The following is a 16,726-nucleotide window of genomic DNA, read 5'->3' as shown; positions in this document are numbered from 1 at the left end:
CCTTTCTTGAATGCGAAATTATGTTTTTAAGTTGTTAGAAGATATTTTAAAAAAGTTTATGAGAAAAAAATTATAATAGGAGTATAACATTGGTTCACTCAAAATCACCCTCACACAGTATAGCATTTCCACTCTTCATTTTATTTCAAAAATATAATTACTGTACTATATTTCTGATTAATATTGGTTCAACTAAACCAAATTACTAGTAATTTTGTATGTTCAGCCAATTATAATTGTTAAAATATTATTTTACCTCATTTTTTTTCCTCTTAAATGAGTACTAGTACTATAGAAGTAACTAATAAATACACCAATGAATGATGAGATGATTAAAAGTTATCAACCGTCAATTAAATTTATTAATCATATCTAAGTATTTAACTTTTGCGATTGGACAACAATGTTTTTGTGTTTTCTATGAATAAATAAAAATAAATTTAAAGACCAGTGCATTACCATTTATCATTTGGTCAATACACACAAATTTTTTTAAATAATTGTTTTTATTCTTTCTTCTTTTATTGGAGTGTCGAACCAAGTTGATATCGCATATTGATCATTTGTACAGTTGTTGAGTTCAACACCAAGAGCAAAACACTACTAGAATAAAATACTAGATGAGAATGAACGTTAAAGATAATAATGGTGAAATAAGAATAATATGATATACACGACAAACAGTAGAGTCACATATACAAAAGGTGAATTATCAAGAAATGACATACATGTCTATCTAGTTACCTTCCAACACGCCTTTGAGAAGATTCAGCCCTTCTGCCGATATGCTCCGCCGAACTCGGCCCGGGACAATCTCAATCCGGGGCGGAGGATCCTGCGAGAAGCAGACGACCACCACCGTCAGATTATCACACGTGTTGCGTTTCAGCGCCTCCCTAACCACTTCTCTCGAGCATCGTTGAGGGTCGTTGTGAAGCATCAACTCTTTCCTAGCCATTGTGACTGCACATTGGCTGCTCATCACGTCCCAGAGGCCGTCGCAGGCCATGATCAAGAACTCGTCCTCCTCCGTCAGCCATGTCTCCTGCAACTCAGGCTCGGCGCTCAGAGGGCAGCTGCACCCTTTTGGCCCCTTCATGTGCCAATCTCCCAGCGCCCGTGACACGGAGAGCTGCCCGTTGAGGTAACCGTCATAGATGGCTCCTCCTAGTTTCTCGATTCTTTGCCTCTCAGAAGCATAATTTGGCTTGTGATCTTTAGACATCTCGATTGCTTTACCTCGCTTCCCCAGGACGGCTCGACAGTCTCCAGCATTTGCGACAATCAATTTTCTGCATGCCACCCCCAAATAAGTCTGCGTATCGCCAATCAACCAAAAGAAAAAAAAGGCGCACTCTGGTGCATTCAGATGCACAGTACATCCGGTATAATTGGGGATTGGCGAATCCTAATCGAATGCAGATAAGTTTTTGCCCCAAAAAGAAATTGTTTCAAAAGCTATGATACCTTCCAGATATGAAGGCAGTCAAGGCCGTGGTGCCAGATGATATGTCGAGGGAACTATCATCTGCAAACGCGTAATCAGCTTTAAGAAATGCACTCTTGATTGCTTTCTCCATGCAAGCTGGAAAACAGGAGCTCTTGACTATAAAATTGAGAATATTGGTCTTGACAAACGACGAGGCATCTGTGCCTCCATGGCCATCAAACACCTGTCAAAGTATAGCGTCGATCAGTAAATGCAGAATTTGGGTTAACGGTGAAAAGATGAGAGCTTCAAAGGCGAAGAATCAAGGATTCACTCGTACTGTCAACTACTTTCTGATTGATTTGGATGATTCACATTATATGCTTATCAAAATGTAAAACCTAATTAAAGGGTGGCACTTTCTGTGTAAAGCACTTTTATGGCCATACTCAAAATCTGTAAGAACTTCATCTTTGAATGTAAACAGAGCTTTCACACAAATTAATTAATTAATAGAACCACACATACCCCATAGAAAGCTGCACTTGAAGAGAAACCAGAGACATCACTTAGATATTGGGGTAAGTCGTCTACACAGATATGTTCGTCCTCCATGTATGGCTTAGGACCTTTCTCAGCACAGCTTCCAGACCGAAAAATCGGTGTATAGCTAGATATTAGATCTGTAGGGGACTTGACTCCAGTCACTCCATGACAAGAATCCTTGAAAATACAACAAGTATGAATTAACATCTTTGCTAATTTGTTAGATAGTTAGTGCCAATGAAGCTTAAATAGTAGTAACAGCCTAAAAGGTAGCACAAGCCCCAAGGAAACTTTTTTGGCACGAACTATCTCGGCCATTCTTTACAAGGTTAACATAGCATATACTTATGAATAAAAAAAATTAAAAAGACGACTTAAACAATCAGGATTATAGTTGAATAAAATTTGCCCTTCTACGACAAACACAGACCTCTCTTCTGAGTAGCTCTAGAGAGTCTGATTTTTGTTATGTGCAGGTGAGGGGAAAGGAGAATGCCAGGTTCGGTACAAGATCTCAGTAGAGAGTCATAAAGGAATTGTAGAAGCATCAGCTGAAAGCAATCCAGAAGCTCAAGGCATAGACTTTTACATCTCAATTTTGGGAAATGATTTGACATCTAAAAATTTTCAGCAACACCTTTAGACAGCAGTTGCTTCTTACTCACAATAATATTTCTCCAAACAACTATTACAAACATGATCTGCTATGGACAGACAATGCACTCCCCCCCCCCCCCCCCCCCCCCCGATTCTGCGACAAAAACTAATTTAACTACTGCACAATTTTTCCACTGTCAATTCTCCCTATTCAAAATTCTCAACTCCAGCCAACCAATATCTAAAGAAGCCTAAACTTCTAACTGAGAATAAAAAAGAAACTATAATAAGTATCATGGAGTCCGTGATCAGAACATAGAAGACTAAGAAGTTCCCAGATAAATACTAAAATCCAGATACATCAAGTATCATGGGTAGTTCGATCCCATCCCTACGGACAATGACCCAATTTCAGAATTGTAGACGAACCATTGTAGGCAGAGCACCTTTGGCCTCTAACAAGTGTAGACACAAGGGAACACGACTGCCTAGATCATCAAATGTATTGCTAGTACACCATGTAAGATACAGAATTCTCTATCTTCGTTCTAGGGTAACATCGAAGTTGCTCAAGTATCATGCCTTTAACCATGGAACCTTGAGCAGTAACTAACACAGTTAATCTAACAGTTCAACATCAACCTAAAGCTACATGCTATACATTATTATCAATCACTTACGAAAGTAGTTAACACCATGCTTTCAAAAAGCAAACCATACTTGTTCACGAGCAATGCAAGACTCGATAAAATAAAAGGACTAGAACATTGTTACACAAAGCACAAATCCACTCACCAACTCCGAAGGCGGCATGAGAGCATCAGCTCCGAGAGAGTGCCGCACAACTGACAAATGCCACGGCGGTTTACCATTCACTGTCTGCGGCAGTTCTTCAGAGTTATCTGATACTATTACATCTTTTACCTCAGAAACCTCACCGCTATTATCATTACTAAAATCGCTTTCTACAATAGTAAATGGATGTGTTAACTCAGCACCCGCAGCCATTCTCCTTCACATATCATCAATCTAAATTTCTTCAACAAGAGAAACAACCAACTAATTTCTACCTGTCAGAGAAGCAGCTAAAGAAATTCCCAAGAAGAGAAAAAACAGCCCTGGATCAGAATCACCCAACCCCAATAAAATCACTAGAAGAAAGCTCTCCTTTAGATAAACCAAGACCCTTTTTCACCAATTCCTTTTTTCTCTTCTTTTCCACCAGAGCTTGGAGCACTGTCTATTCCCCCAAAAAATCCCTCAATCCTTCTACACCTTGAACAACATAAAACGTCAATCAACTCAAAAGTATCACAATTAGCCTAATCTCAGATCTAAATCCGTGGTTAAAGCTGCACCAAAACGCCACCGTCTATAAACGGATCAAAAATCTGTTTCGCATACAAACCTAAATACAGCATAAAAATTCAACTTTTTGGGCATCAAATGAAAAGATAGAATCTTTGCTCAGATTCAAAGCCTCAAATGCTATTCCAAATCCTTTTATCAATACAACAACAAAATGCAGAAATATCCCTTGTACGTAATTGAGACCCTAAAAAAGAGCAGCGAAACTCGGGGTTGAATTTGTTTATAATTTCGCCAAGAAAATGAAAAGCCCACGAATTATCGCAGGTAAAAAAAGGTGTTCTTTACCGACACGTGGGGCGCCGCGGTCGTTTGTGCGCTGATTGTTTGGATGGCCAACTGCAAATGCTTCCTCGCCGTTGGATTAAGTTCGCGGGTAAAATTTTAACGGCTGCAATTCGGTGGAGCGTTTGTGGTCTTTTGCGGTGTCGGGAAGGGCGGCCTGTCGACGGCCGTTAAGGACATTTGCCGTTTGTTGACACGCGTCTGTGTTTGATTGGCTGAGTTGGCTTTTTGGCAATGAAAATCTGTTTTCCTTCTTTATCGTCACTTTCTAGAAATTATGTATTTTTGCTTTGTTTTGTGTTTCAGCAAGGGCAGGTGTATCTTTTTAGATTAAACTAATTTAGGAATATAGATCGAGGGTGTACTTCAAACATAATTCAAATTAGAATCATAACATCATTCCAACTAAATGCTGTCATGTGGTATATATAAGCAACAAAACAATGTTATTAAGCAACAAATTTAATGGATGACTTAGATGAGCCGATTGCATAAAAGATAGTTTATGTTGCATTAAATGCAATTTATTTTGCATTATAGACTAAAATGCAAAATAAATTGCATTTAATGCAACATAAACTATCTTTTATGCAATCGGCTCATCTAAGTCATCCACTAAGTTTGTTGTTTAATAACGTTGTTTTGTTGCTTATATATGTCACGTGACAGCATGTGGTTGGATGGATGATGTAAACTCAAAATATGTTATTTTTGAAGTGCTCCCTTGTCAGAAATAGCTGTCGGGATTCAAAGCCTGCAGCTCGGACAGGCAAACCAGTGATTGTAGAAAATAAAAAACAATCACGGTTCCAAGTCGAATATATTCAAGTTTAGTGGATGAGATAATATTTCCAATAATATTAGTATCACGTTATGTCTCGTTCGTAATTTTGTAGTATAGTATAAAATCTTGTTGAATAATACATTGCGATTAACATTTATTACAAAAAAATTAAAAATCATTTAATTACCATAGTTTCATAATATTTTGATTCAAATTATTATTCTGGTTGCTTATTCTAAAAATATGATACATGATTTTTTAAAATATTCGATTATGACTACTATAAATATAAAATATACACAGCTTTATATTATCATCGCCAATTTATTTGAGTCTCATTCAATCACTTTTCCATTCTTTTTCCTTTCAAATTATTCTCCTTCAAATAATAATGAAGGTCGTCATAATTTTCTTTCAACTATATTACAAAAAACTTGCTAGATATTCGACTAAAAAAATCAAATAAATCCCACCCCACCTGAATACAACATAACTACGTACTAGTACTATATAATAATTGAAGTTTAAAACTCCCAAGTTTCACTAAATTGAAAACATGAGAAGATTCTATGTAAATCCATTTTGGAAATATAATAGGTCACGAAGAGTCAATTATGTTGAGATGAATTGCCAAATGAAAAATCGATATTATGAGATTGCGGAGGTGGGAGAGTGGTGTGTTTGGAAGTGTCGATTTCGGAGAGCTCAGTGTCAGAAACCTCGTCGGGTGCATTAGACCTAATTTTATAGTTGTGTAGCAGATGAATTGGCGATGAGCCATGAACAGGGGTAGAATTCCCACTCATGGTGACAGAAGCATTATCTTTCCGTTGTTTGTTTCGTTGCTTCGCGGCTTGGTGCCATTTCTTCAGAGCCTTTGATGTTTGCTCTTCGAATATCGACGTCTTCATGTTTGATCCCATCTGATCATCAAATAACTCATCATCAAACTATTGATCCTATATACTTGTATGGTTCATTAATGAAAGTAGTATAGTATCACTATATATACCTGTGTGACCAAGGTGTAGAGTGGGAATGTGATGTAGCTGCTCACTATTTGAAGCCCTAACCCTAAGAAAACTCTAATCAAAATTACAAAAATGGCCTCGTGGAAGCACGTCGTAATTCCAAATTCGTACTGCCATACAAATGTTAATAATTAGTAATTTGTATTTAGACCAACTTCACTAAAATCAAAGCTGTTACAATTCGATTACGTACCCACTTCCATAAGAAGTAGGCCATTTGATATGCATTCTGCAAACACCAAAATAATTAGTTAAAAGTAAAATTGGACAGTTTGTATATATTTGTGATGAGATTGATTATTTACCTTAAATAAGGTAAAGTGTATGAGAAAGAGTATCCACTGTGGGCGATTAAACCAAAAGAAGTTGTTACTTGGCTCCACAAGTGGAGCTCCTCTCACTACAGTTGTTCGATCTTGGATTTGTTGAGCCATCTCCACTATCACCAATTCAAGTTTCGTCCCAACTAATAAAATTATCTGAAACACAATCTCTTACATATATTTTTCGCACTCATTCCCTTTTTTTTAGCTTCAGAAATACATATAATAAAAACGAAAACACATGCAAGAATGAAATCACACACTACCAACAAAACGATCCTAACATGCATATATAGTACATAATGTTTGAAATTAAAGATCTCTTTGTTTATCCATCTAGAAAAAGGATCCAACATCTTGGCCTGGTTATCTCAAACACACCCTGACTCCTTGTGTGGGGGCACCAGGAGATAATATCAATGTAACATTAATAATTAAGGGGCTAATATATATGGAAGTTTATTATAAGCATTTAGCAAGTAGGGGAAAACCTATTATCGACTTACTATTTTGACAGAATATATAAAGACAACTTACTATGAGTGGAATTAAGGAAATCCAAGCCAATGTATGCCATCCTGCACAATAAATTATTCAAGGTAAAAATCTAATTGCATAGAACCATGCACAAATGAAATTTGTATATATGATAAGAAGACTTACTATAGACGTTGAAGAATAAAAACATAATTGCAAAGAACCATAAGGGAATGCTGCATAATTAATACATGTAAACAAAAACTATTTTAGGATCTGATTAATACACAAAATTAAGAGTGTGAAATTAAAATTATATTCTTCAAATTTAGTAGTACTTGGAATCATAAAAATACTTGAATTCGAAATTAAATTACAATACATATACTATACCAACCTTATACCCAAGACCGATTTATAATCGTCTTCCATTGATCTTTTTATATATTTGTGGAAGTCAAATTTGGTATTCGGTGCAAAATGGGCCTGCCAATATTATTTGATATAGCACTTGTTACATACTAACTCTAATTAATAAGACAATGAGTATTGATAATTTATAATAATTAGGATGGAAACTTACGGTAATAAATCCATTGCGAATGGTCATGTAGTCAACTTTTGATATTGATCCAGAAAATTGCCTGAAAAATGCTACCTGTTACATAATATATATAGTATTAAAATAAAAGCACATAAGTAATTAATTCATGATACAACTTTTCACAACCATAATAATAACAATTAATCTTACAATCCATTTGATAATGGGAGTGTTGTAGATTCCTGAATGACGTCTGACGAATGAGGTTTGACGAGCAAACCTAAATCTATCAGGATCTGATCAAATTCAATTAAACCTTAATCACAATCATTTTTTAGTTAAATCAATAATTTTATAATCATCATGATAATGATACAAACAATTATACTTCATATTTTTGTCCAATTTAACCCCCAATTTAAAAAAATTACCGTTGTTAAATTGGTAGTCCGTAGACGATGTCTCCAGTTCCCACTTCTTCCACTTCTTCATCTGTGATAAACAAAAGTATCATCAATTAACATTTTGTTTATTACTACTATTTTATTCGAAGGAAATATTATATAAAAAAATATGATGAAAGAAGTCAAGAACTTACTTTGGCATGGCCTAATACCATGAGAATTACACTATAAAGAACATGCATAACTGCCAGCACAAATACGAAGATGTGCAATTGGTGAATCCCAGAATACGATATCAACGACACTTTCCCCTATTTTAATTCAACAAAATAATTAAATTAATAGTACTATTTTTTTGCTTTCAAACATAAAAAAATTGTATAGTTACGTCCCTTAGGGTCCGTTTGGTTATCATGACGGGTTGTTAATATATTTGGGCCCAAATGTGGTTTATAATCATGATCTGCACTTGAGTCTTGATAATCCAGTTGTTTGGTTCACCTATTCAATCATGAATAACAATCCCATCCCATTGTTTGGTTAACTTTGAGCATGTAGATATTGGTCTTGTGCTGACCCTTTTGCCCCTAAGATTTTCCACTTATTTTGGGATTACATCGCCTCCCTTTGGGTTGTCCTCATTCGCGGTTGATTTCCTCCTGAGAGTAACTTTCCACACGACGGCGGCAGCTTAAGGTCGTCGACGGTTTCGAGATTTCAGCTTCCCAGGTTAGACTAACATACTTCGTTCCCAGTTACCCGTTGATGTGCCGAGAGCTCCTAGATCTAAGCTTCTTTTGATATAATGTTGAGTATTAGTTTTCTTGATGGCCCCTGTATTCTGTTTTAATCATGAAGCTCTGAACTTTTATTACCTGATGTGTATGTCGCTTTTGCTTGTCTGCTAAATCGATTTCACTGTGAGAAGCTTTGTCTGAACTTTTATTACCTGGGTGTTTAAATTATTGTTTTCATTCTATCTTCATGTCATATCTGGAGCTCTCTTCTTCATTATTTCTTGTCTCCGTATACACCGGCAATTGTATGTAACACTTGTCTCTGTTTTTAATTGTTCATAGCAATGTCTGAGGCACGGACTAATGCACCTAGTGCCGGTGGCAGCCAATGCACCCAAGGTTTGGGGGTTAAGAGCACTCAGTTTTCACCTAATTTATGCACATCCAGTAGGCAACGACATTAACCAAATTTGATTTGCCTCTATGCTGATTCTCTGTTATAGGCCGCAGTCAGTATCGCCGCTCAAGCTTCCGCCCGTGCGACCGCCCTCGCAGATCTTGGTCTGACCGTGAAGAGCTGATACTAATCTCCGCTTTGAAGGAACTTGTTGCCACAGGATGGAAGTCAGACAATGGCTTCCGAGGTGGATATGCACAAAAGATAGAGGAATGGTTGAAAAATGAGTTCCCAACTACTGATTTGAAGGCAACGCCACACATTCAATCCAAGATTACTACATGGAAAAGGAACTACTACTCGCTGTCCAAAATACTCGACCGTAGTGGGGTTGGCTTCAACGTACACAATGATTTCAAAATTGATTGCTCGGATGACCAATGGGATCAAATCGTGAGGGTATGTGATAGTTGTATATTCTTCACTCTTTCATGGTTTAAAATTTGTTGATCTGCCATGTCTTCACTTGTGCGCCCGCACACTCATTTTTCCATTGCAGCAAGATCCCAATGCCCGCACCATGCGCCACAAAGCTTGGCCTCTCTGGGATGATTGGAAGATGATATTTGGGAACGATAGGGCCACTGGAGGGACTGCTGAGGGTATTGGCGAGGCAGTGGCTAACAATACCACGGATGAGGCATTTACATCTATCGGGGAAAGTGCTGATTACTACCCAAGCTTTGAAGACTTTCTAGGGTCTGATCAAGTCCAACCCGGCTACACAAATGAAGTTGTTGATGACAACAGCGCTCAAAGTGGGCAGAACGTGGCTGCAAACACTAATGCGCCTCCTGCTCCTGCTCCAAAAAAAATGACTCGTAAACGCAAGAGCTGTGATGATGATTCTGCTTTGCTCAACCTCCTTAGCAACTTGCATGCTGAAACGAATGCACGTTTGGATAAGTTGACCGCTCGTATTGGTTATGAGATCGACTTGGGCCAAGCTAGGAAAGAGATCTTCCGTCATTTGGGAAACATCCCGGAGCTGACAGAGTCTCAGCGCTACGACCTCTGCGACATCATCGGTAAGGAGAACTCGAGGCTGGAAATCTTCACCGGCCTCCCTGACGCCTCAAAGCCGGGATATGTGAGGCGCATCATTGAGAAAGAAGGTCTTAATTAGGAGTCGCTTCATGCAATGGGTGGAACGTACATTTGCCGGTTGATTTGGGTAATCAAAAACTATGTTCTTTTGGACCTAATTAAGCTAGTTTTTATATATTATCTACTATGAAGACATTTCTGTAATTTAAACGTCAGTTGGTGGTTTTTGGCGTAGCTTTTTTGTAGCTGACCTTTTTTGGCATGTCAAGAACTATGTTATATTATCTATTGGATGAAGTGAAATGTTGTGTGCTTAATTCTTAATTACTTATACAATATCAAAGTTATATATATCTCAATTGCTGCTGCGTCCCTCAATTCTTCGTGTAGACTCTCCAACCTCATTTTCCATTCATTTTCACAAACCTCATTTTCATAGATTTTATCATATTTATATCACTATACAAATATTCAATCATCAATGCATTGATGATCACGACTTGATAAAATTATTGACTGAATCTAGATGTTACAGCTCTGCGTCGAGCACTACATCAGCAAAGAGAAATAGATGATTTTAATAGATCAAAATATGATAACACATGGACTTCCATTAATATTGTTCCATTTGCATCAAAAGGAAACAGCTCCGGCTGATCTTGCTAATCAAGATCTGTGATAACCGAGCCTAACACCAATCCCATGCTTACTACGACATTCTACTAAAATATTCCTAACCAGCCGACCAAGTAAACTCAAAACACAGCCGAGATTAGTGATAATGACAAAAAAGCTACACAGTCGCACACGACTAGATATCGGGCTTCCGTGGCATCCTATACCAAGTCACAGGCTTGGATGATCCACACGAATAGGTGAGTGTTGGACTCCTTGATGGGGTCTCTCGAGGTAAAACACGGCCGGTGACATTCTTGTTTGTTGACTCAAGGTCTTGTGGTCCTCCGTCATCGAACATGAGCTTGCGTCGTGCAAGAGAAAATGGGTTCCCACTGTTGACCTCGCCCGGCTCTACGGGTTGTGCATTCTTCTTTGGTGCATCACACAAATGGCCCGCTGCCTCCACAGAATCCGACAGGACGATCAACGTTCTCTCTATCCCTTGCATGCTTTCATTCACCGCAAACAGCTCCCGTAACTCTTTGTATGCAGGGTCACCACTACTGTGGTATGCCCCGAAGAGATGGTTTCTCTACATCGATTACAAGGTCATACATCATCTTAAAATATTCACATAATGTTAACTTTTCTACAAATAGCGCATAGAACTTACAGGGAGATGGCTTGCCCACGTGTTCGCCGAGACGATGATCTTGTTGCTCGGTTGATCCCAGTAAGTACCTGCGATTCCTAGGAGCTCTTTGAAGGTCCTATAGCGCTGTTCCAAGAAGTGAAGGCGATCCACAATTTCCCACCATTCAAACGTCACCCCAAAATGATACTCCACCACGGACTGAGCCTCGAAAATAAAGTGGCTGGGGAATACCGAACCCTCACAGCCATAGTCCTTTTTTAGGCGAGCCATGGTGGACAGAATGATGGTGTCAATTTCATGCTTCCATGTTCCACGGTAAAGAAATGAGCTTTGGAGGGGTGAGTCCATTGCCATTTGACGCTATCTAAGTTGAAAGAGAGAAAATATATAACTGTGTAGTTGCTCCACCAATGAGGTTCATATTTATAGAATCCTTTCTTCTTCCTCATTTATGAGCAGAATTCTTACACTCCATCACTCTGATCTACCCCTCATTCATTTCTATACGGCTATTGATGTAGTTGAATCAAATCAAATCCCCCATTTGTAGGATTGGAGATGATTCATTGAAGTGAGTTTGCATATCCCGCAAAAGAAGCTACAACATAAAAGCTACAACACCTACCCCATAAATATTAGTCAATAAGTCACTTTTCGTCCAAGACATAATATACAAATTACAAACAACTTAATTCAAAATATAAGTGCATGTAGGTGATTCACCAAATGTCATAGCAACAGCATAATTCATGAATAGAAAACTACATAATAAGTTGGAGTCTTTGTTGCACATTTTGCATAAACAAACTACACCATTTTCCCTAGCACAAATCCAACCAATAATAAAACTAAACCCAAGCCAGCCAACAAGAGGTTCACCCGAGCTTCAACGCGACAGCGGCCACAGACCCCACAATCACTACCCTGCTTGATGATGTTTTTATTTTTCGCTTCCTCCCTGTACTTCATATGTTTATTAGGCCGATAAAGTTGACTCTTTACATATGTCGGTTGCTTGCCATCCCCTATCCGAGAATGGTAGTCATCGCACCACAAGAAAGACCCGGAATGTTTATCATCGGCTGGGCATTTATAAAAGTAACGACCGGCGTGTGTGGCCGCTTTCCCAGCACATAACAACTTCATCCTGCCACCGCCGCAAAGACACTCGGGTATCATGTCCAATTCTTCAGTTACCGTCGACATTGGCTCGCTACAAAACAAAAAACATTGAGAAAATATGTAATTATTTATAATAACCTCACAATAAGATACTGCTTATATAACAGATGTAATCTGACAATTCTAGGCAAAATTAACCAAATTAAATTTGGAAAAGTCACATAAAAACACACATTACTCCACATGGAGTTAGCCAAGTCATCCCGCATTTGGTTCCATTCTGAAGTTGGCTCTACTTGATCTACGAATTCTAGGTCACCATGAATCTCCTCATCGACCAGAGGTTGTGTATCTCCGTCAACGTGTTGCTCAATTGGATCATTGTGCATCTCACCCCGTACGAAATTGTGTAGCAGGAAGCATGCCATGATTAACCGGATCTGGATCTTAATCGGATAGAAAGTAGCACTCCGTAAGATACCCCATCTCATCTTTAGCACTGCAAAGGCCCTCTCAATTATGTTACGAGCTCTAGTATGCCTTAGATTAAACAATTCTCGTGCATTTTGCGGACGCTGGGTCCCGACTCCCCATTCCTTCAAATGATAGCGCACGTTTTTATACGGAGTAAGGAATCCTTCACTGTTTGCGTATCCATTATCACATAGATAATAAGTTCCTATAAAAGTGCCAACATACGATGGGGTATTTAGCTAGTGTAAATAATGGGAAAAAGATAAAAATGAATACTACAAGGATTAAATAATCACAGTATCCTGTTCTTACACCTTTGTTTACTCTCAATCCACCTTCTCTAGTGACAGCATCCCTAAGCACTCGAGAGTCACCCGCCGATCCCTCCCACCCGGGTAAAAAGTATAAGAACTTCATATTGCGGTCACACGCAGCAAGAGTATTGGTCGCGATTTGGCCCTTTCGCGTGCGATATCGTGGCTTGTCTAAGGTCCTTACGAGCACATTTATGTAAGTGCCGTCCAAAGCGCCAATACAACCCTATTTGCAATTCGGTACCAGCATTATGAAAACAATATATTACTACCAACAAACTGCAAGAATTGAATGCAAATCGTGCAAATTAAAGTTAGATTACCTTGAAGTGTTGCCATCGTGGATCAACACAATTGTTTGTCACCGGATCAGGCCGAGGCAATAAAATTGTATGCAACTTGAGTACCGCTTTAAGTACAAGATGCACATAGTGAGAAATGGTTTCACCCGAACGACGAAATTCAAATCCAGAAGGTCTATTTTTCTTATGATGGGCTAAAATGCCTAGGAAAATTGCTACTTGCTCCTCTAGTAACACAAATCGACCATTCCGTAGTCCACCACGGTCTCTTAAAAGAATACACAATCGTCCAAATGCATTCCTATCCATACGGAGGTTCGAAAAACAGTCGACATCACTAACTGCAGTGAGCCTGTTCATATGCCTCACTTGTGGAGGGATTCGCTCAATTAGTGAATACCTAACTTGGTGATTTCTTACACGACGTGTAAAACGCCTTGTTCTTTTCAAGTATAAGTACAGAATGATGATTTGTTGAATACGCAACAAAAAAAGTATATCTTCCACCATCAGGTTAACGGAAGGGGGTACACGAACAATACGGGCCATCACGAGCAATTCAATTACAACTACCAAGGAAATGTTACAAAATCAGAATGAAATTCATGAATATTGGGCACAAAAACATAAAATTGCCTTTAGAGAACTCTAGATTCAGTAAAGACTCACTTTACTAACGAATACACAGTCATGTGATGCACATACACGTACTCAAATTTGGCTGCAAACTCAAGTTATGAACAGATACAACTTGTCAATACAAACTCTGTGTGCATACTAACGAGAACTATTTACTCTGCAGAGAAACTGGTCTTCCATTTCTATAAACCAATATACTACTAATAGAGATTAAAAATTCTTAGCAATAATAAAGCTCAACACCTAAAAATAAAGAACAAGAGGAGATCTGGAAAATCAAGCACATAAAAAATAAAGCACAAAAGGAGATCTGGAAAATCAAGCACGTAAAAAATAAAAACACAAATGGAAAGAGTCGATTGTTTATGAACTGGAGCATCAATAACTAACCGTCTGAAATTTGGGCGAAAACTTGCTGATGTTTATGTCGACCGATTCCGGTGGACGAATCGGATCCCTAACGCCGACCCCCTGGATGTGGACGCAAAATTCAGACGGCATTTGTGACCATATACAAACACCGATCCAAATTGTTATAGAGGGGAATAATACAACAATTTTGGCCTACCTTTTGTGCGTGGGGGTATGGAGTCCTCAAGTGTTGTAACAATCTCTGGCTTCAATTGTAGGGTGTGTCTGCAGTGGTTTCACACAAGGTTTGGGGATGAATTATTGGAGGAGGTGTTTCCAAAATTCAAATCACGTATAGAGGGCAAAATGGAAATGTTGATGCTGTATCGGGCACGGGAGTCGAGGCATGATTATAATCGGTGCCTCAAATGCTGATACGAAACACATGTTATTTGGATGAACAGTTCGGGCTTTGACGGGCCGACATCGGGCCTCATGTTATCAAACAAAGCAACCAAACAGCAGGTTAACTCATGATAATAACATTTAACATGATTTGTCATGCTAACCAAACGACTCATTACTTTATTGGCACAATAATCATACTGATCAGTCCCAGAGGCCAAAGCTCTAAGCCACACCATCTCTTCACCATATGAAAGCAACCTTCTATGCTCATTTTTCCGTTCATCGCCGTTGTTGTCGTGGTCGTCTGTATCCTCTTTGTCGCACGGGAGCCATTTATTTCCGAGGTCTTTAGGCACACATATTTTTGCCACATATGACGTGCCCACGGTCAGAAGTAACGATATAAACCCGAGCAACATTAGTTCTGGGAAACCAAACACACAAAAATAAATGAAATAAAATACGAGATTGAAAAGAATAGAGAATCATTAGGTCTAAATCCAATCATCCAAACCTGCTTTGATCTTTTCAAGCTTCTCTCGCTTCTTAAACCACTGTCACAAAAAAGTAGGAAATGAGTAACTTGATAAACAAAATTAAAATCAAACAAGAAGAAAGAAAATTGACACAACCTTTTCAAAGGACTCGATCAAGTGTTCTATACCGATGGATATAACAACAAACACTGCACATACGACCGCAACGCATGTGGAGGTTTCTTCGAGAGATCGGTCTCCGGAGCCTGCAGCCATGGATCAATAAAACCATGTAAGGTCAATCACAATTATAATGTATCATATACTCCATTTGACTAGGTCAAATAATGGGGTTGTAATTTACGCTCTTGTGTTGCCTATGTTAGGAAAAAATTGAACATTACTCACTTTTCATTTCTTAAAATGAAAAATCAAGACTTGAGAAGAAGACTATGTTGGCAGGCCGGCCGAGTGATAAAAGGTCCAAATAAATTTGTCAAGAAACATAGATATGTCCAATAAATAAATTACTAATTGGTGTCCGCATTGATTGCAACATCACAATTAGATAATACATTTAGTACTGTTCGATTTTTTAATAAAGGGCTATGATCTTAGATTTATCAGAACATATACTTTGTATAAGTAAATTTAATTAGTGCTATATTATATTAATACATTTATGATGATTCCTGAAATAGCAGTAATTCAAAACAAAATACTGATTGCAATTTGCAATACTAGGGAAATCGTACTGTATGTGATTTACATAAAAATAGCAGTAATTCAAACAAACATGAAACATACATCAATTATTTTCTATGTAAATTGAGTATACAGATTTCACGGTCAATAACCGCGAGACGTGTAAATTAAACATTTTTATACATCTTCTATCTTTATATTAAGACTTTCCCTTAATTAGATAGATTGTACTATTTTATAACTCAATTGAATAAATCTTTTCCCTAAAAAATAGATGTGATAAACATGTATTGGCCATTCAAACATGTGGTCCTTTATAAATATGCAACAAGGTTAATATTTGATAGTATTTGTTTTTATAAATCAAGAGTAAAAAATTAAAGGGTTATTAGTGAAAGCTTTAGATAAAGACTCCATAAATGGCAAGAGAAATATTATGAGGAGGAGATATTTCATTGCACACTTTGTTCAACAATACATCAATATTTATATACAAGATGGAAGAAGTACTTAGAAGGTGACAACAATGTTGATCATTTATAAAGGACCACAAGGGATTCCCGGTGTTGAACTTACATTAGGATGCCAATTACACATCGCAATTTAATTTAAAAGATGTGGACGACGCATTGA

The 16,726-nt window shown here is 38.0% G+C and overlaps 4 protein-coding genes across 6 annotated transcripts; 1 reads left to right on the top strand and 3 right to left on the bottom strand.

The window, feature by feature from the left end:
• Positions 1-627: 627 nt before the first annotated feature.
• LOC121756889 (probable protein phosphatase 2C 27) lies at positions 628-4,472 on the bottom strand. Its single transcript, XM_042152313.1, has 4 exons — positions 3,368-4,472; positions 1,958-2,152; positions 1,468-1,673; positions 628-1,292 (listed from the first exon to the last, which is right to left on the bottom strand). The coding sequence occupies exons 1-4, from the start codon at positions 3,578-3,580 to the stop codon at positions 737-739; spliced, it is 1,170 nt and encodes a 389-aa protein (XP_042008247.1). The 5' UTR covers positions 3,581-4,472; the 3' UTR covers positions 628-736.
• Positions 4,473-5,617: 1,145 nt separating this feature from the next.
• Positions 5,618-15,849, bottom strand: LOC121757768 (MLO protein homolog 1-like). Its single transcript, XM_042153258.1, has 15 exons — positions 15,797-15,849; positions 15,545-15,654; positions 15,427-15,466; positions 15,089-15,336; positions 7,983-8,099; positions 7,816-7,876; positions 7,595-7,680; positions 7,424-7,498; positions 7,238-7,326; positions 7,027-7,076; positions 6,901-6,941; positions 6,346-6,519; positions 6,234-6,269; positions 6,022-6,150; positions 5,618-5,932 (listed from the first exon to the last, which is right to left on the bottom strand). The coding sequence occupies exons 1-15, from the start codon at positions 15,801-15,803 to the stop codon at positions 5,618-5,620; spliced, it is 1,578 nt and encodes a 525-aa protein (XP_042009192.1). The 5' UTR covers positions 15,804-15,849.
• Positions 8,191-10,353, top strand: LOC121759657. Its single transcript, XM_042155319.1, has 4 exons — positions 8,191-8,517; positions 8,868-8,924; positions 9,029-9,381; positions 9,482-10,353. The coding sequence occupies exons 2-4, from the start codon at positions 8,870-8,872 to the stop codon at positions 10,106-10,108; spliced, it is 1,035 nt and encodes a 344-aa protein (XP_042011253.1). The 5' UTR covers positions 8,191-8,517; positions 8,868-8,869; the 3' UTR covers positions 10,109-10,353.
• LOC121759656 lies at positions 11,955-15,100 on the bottom strand. 3 transcript variants are annotated; one of them, XM_042155318.1, is made up of 5 exons: positions 14,722-15,100; positions 13,536-14,624; positions 13,213-13,438; positions 12,658-13,103; positions 11,955-12,515 (listed from the first exon to the last, which is right to left on the bottom strand). In XM_042155318.1, the coding sequence occupies exons 2-5, from the start codon at positions 14,061-14,063 to the stop codon at positions 12,492-12,494; spliced, it is 1,224 nt and encodes a 407-aa protein (XP_042011252.1). In that variant the 5' UTR covers positions 14,064-14,624; positions 14,722-15,100; the 3' UTR covers positions 11,955-12,491. The 3 variants fall into 3 exon arrangements, with proteins under 3 accessions (XP_042011252.1, XP_042011251.1, XP_042011250.1); XM_042155317.1 differs by having other exon boundaries at positions 11,955-13,103; positions 13,536-14,083; positions 14,544-14,624; XM_042155316.1 differs by having other exon boundaries at positions 11,955-13,103.
• Positions 15,850-16,726: the final 877 nt, after the last annotated feature.

This window comes from Salvia splendens, chromosome 12 (assembly GCF_004379255.2).
Source record: "Salvia splendens isolate huo1 chromosome 12, SspV2, whole genome shotgun sequence".
Classification (NCBI taxonomy): Eukaryota; Viridiplantae; Streptophyta; class Magnoliopsida; order Lamiales; family Lamiaceae; genus Salvia; species Salvia splendens.
This window is presented reverse-complemented; position numbering and strand designations above follow the sequence as displayed.

Bases quoted from the DNA above. Each gene is read 5' to 3' on its own strand.
- LOC121759657 (XM_042155319.1), top strand. From the start codon at position 8,870: ATGTCTGAGGCACGGACTAATGCACCTAGTGCCGGTGGCAGCCAATGC. The intron at 8,925-9,028 runs GTTTGGGGGTTA...TCTCTGTTATAG, and splicing joins TGGCAGCCAATGCACCCAAG to GCCGCAGTCAGTATCGCCGC. The intron at 9,382-9,481 runs GTATGTGATAGT...TTTCCATTGCAG, and splicing joins AATGGGATCAAATCGTGAGG to CAAGATCCCAATGCCCGCAC.
- LOC121756889 (XM_042152313.1), bottom strand. From the start codon at position 3,580: ATGGCTGCGGGTGCTGAGTTAACACATCCATTTACTATTGTAGAAAGC. The intron at 2,153-3,367 runs GTGAGTGGATTT...TGTATTTTCAAG, and splicing joins TCATGCCGCCTTCGGAGTTG to GATTCTTGTCATGGAGTGAC. The intron at 1,293-1,467 runs GTATCATAGCTT...GGTGGCATGCAG, and splicing joins ACTGCCTTCATATCTGGAAG to AAAATTGATTGTCGCAAATG.
- LOC121759656 (XM_042155316.1), bottom strand. From the start codon at position 14,063: ATGGCCCGTATTGTTCGTGTACCCCCTTCCGTTAACCTGATGGTGGAA. The intron at 13,439-13,535 runs GTAATCTAACTT...AATTGCAAATAG, and splicing joins CACGATGGCAACACTTCAAG to GGTTGTATTGGCGCTTTGGA. The intron at 13,104-13,212 runs GTGTAAGAACAG...GCACTTTTATAG, and splicing joins TGGATTGAGAGTAAACAAAG to GAACTTATTATCTATGTGAT.
- LOC121757768 (XM_042153258.1), bottom strand. The intron at 8,100-15,088 runs GTAATGAGTCGT...GAATTAAAATAG, and splicing joins ATGATTATTGTGCCAATAAA to GGGAAAGTGTCGTTGATATC. The intron at 6,942-7,026 runs GTAAGTCTTCTT...TTTATTGTGCAG, and splicing joins TTTATTCTTCAACGTCTATA to GATGGCATACATTGGCTTGG.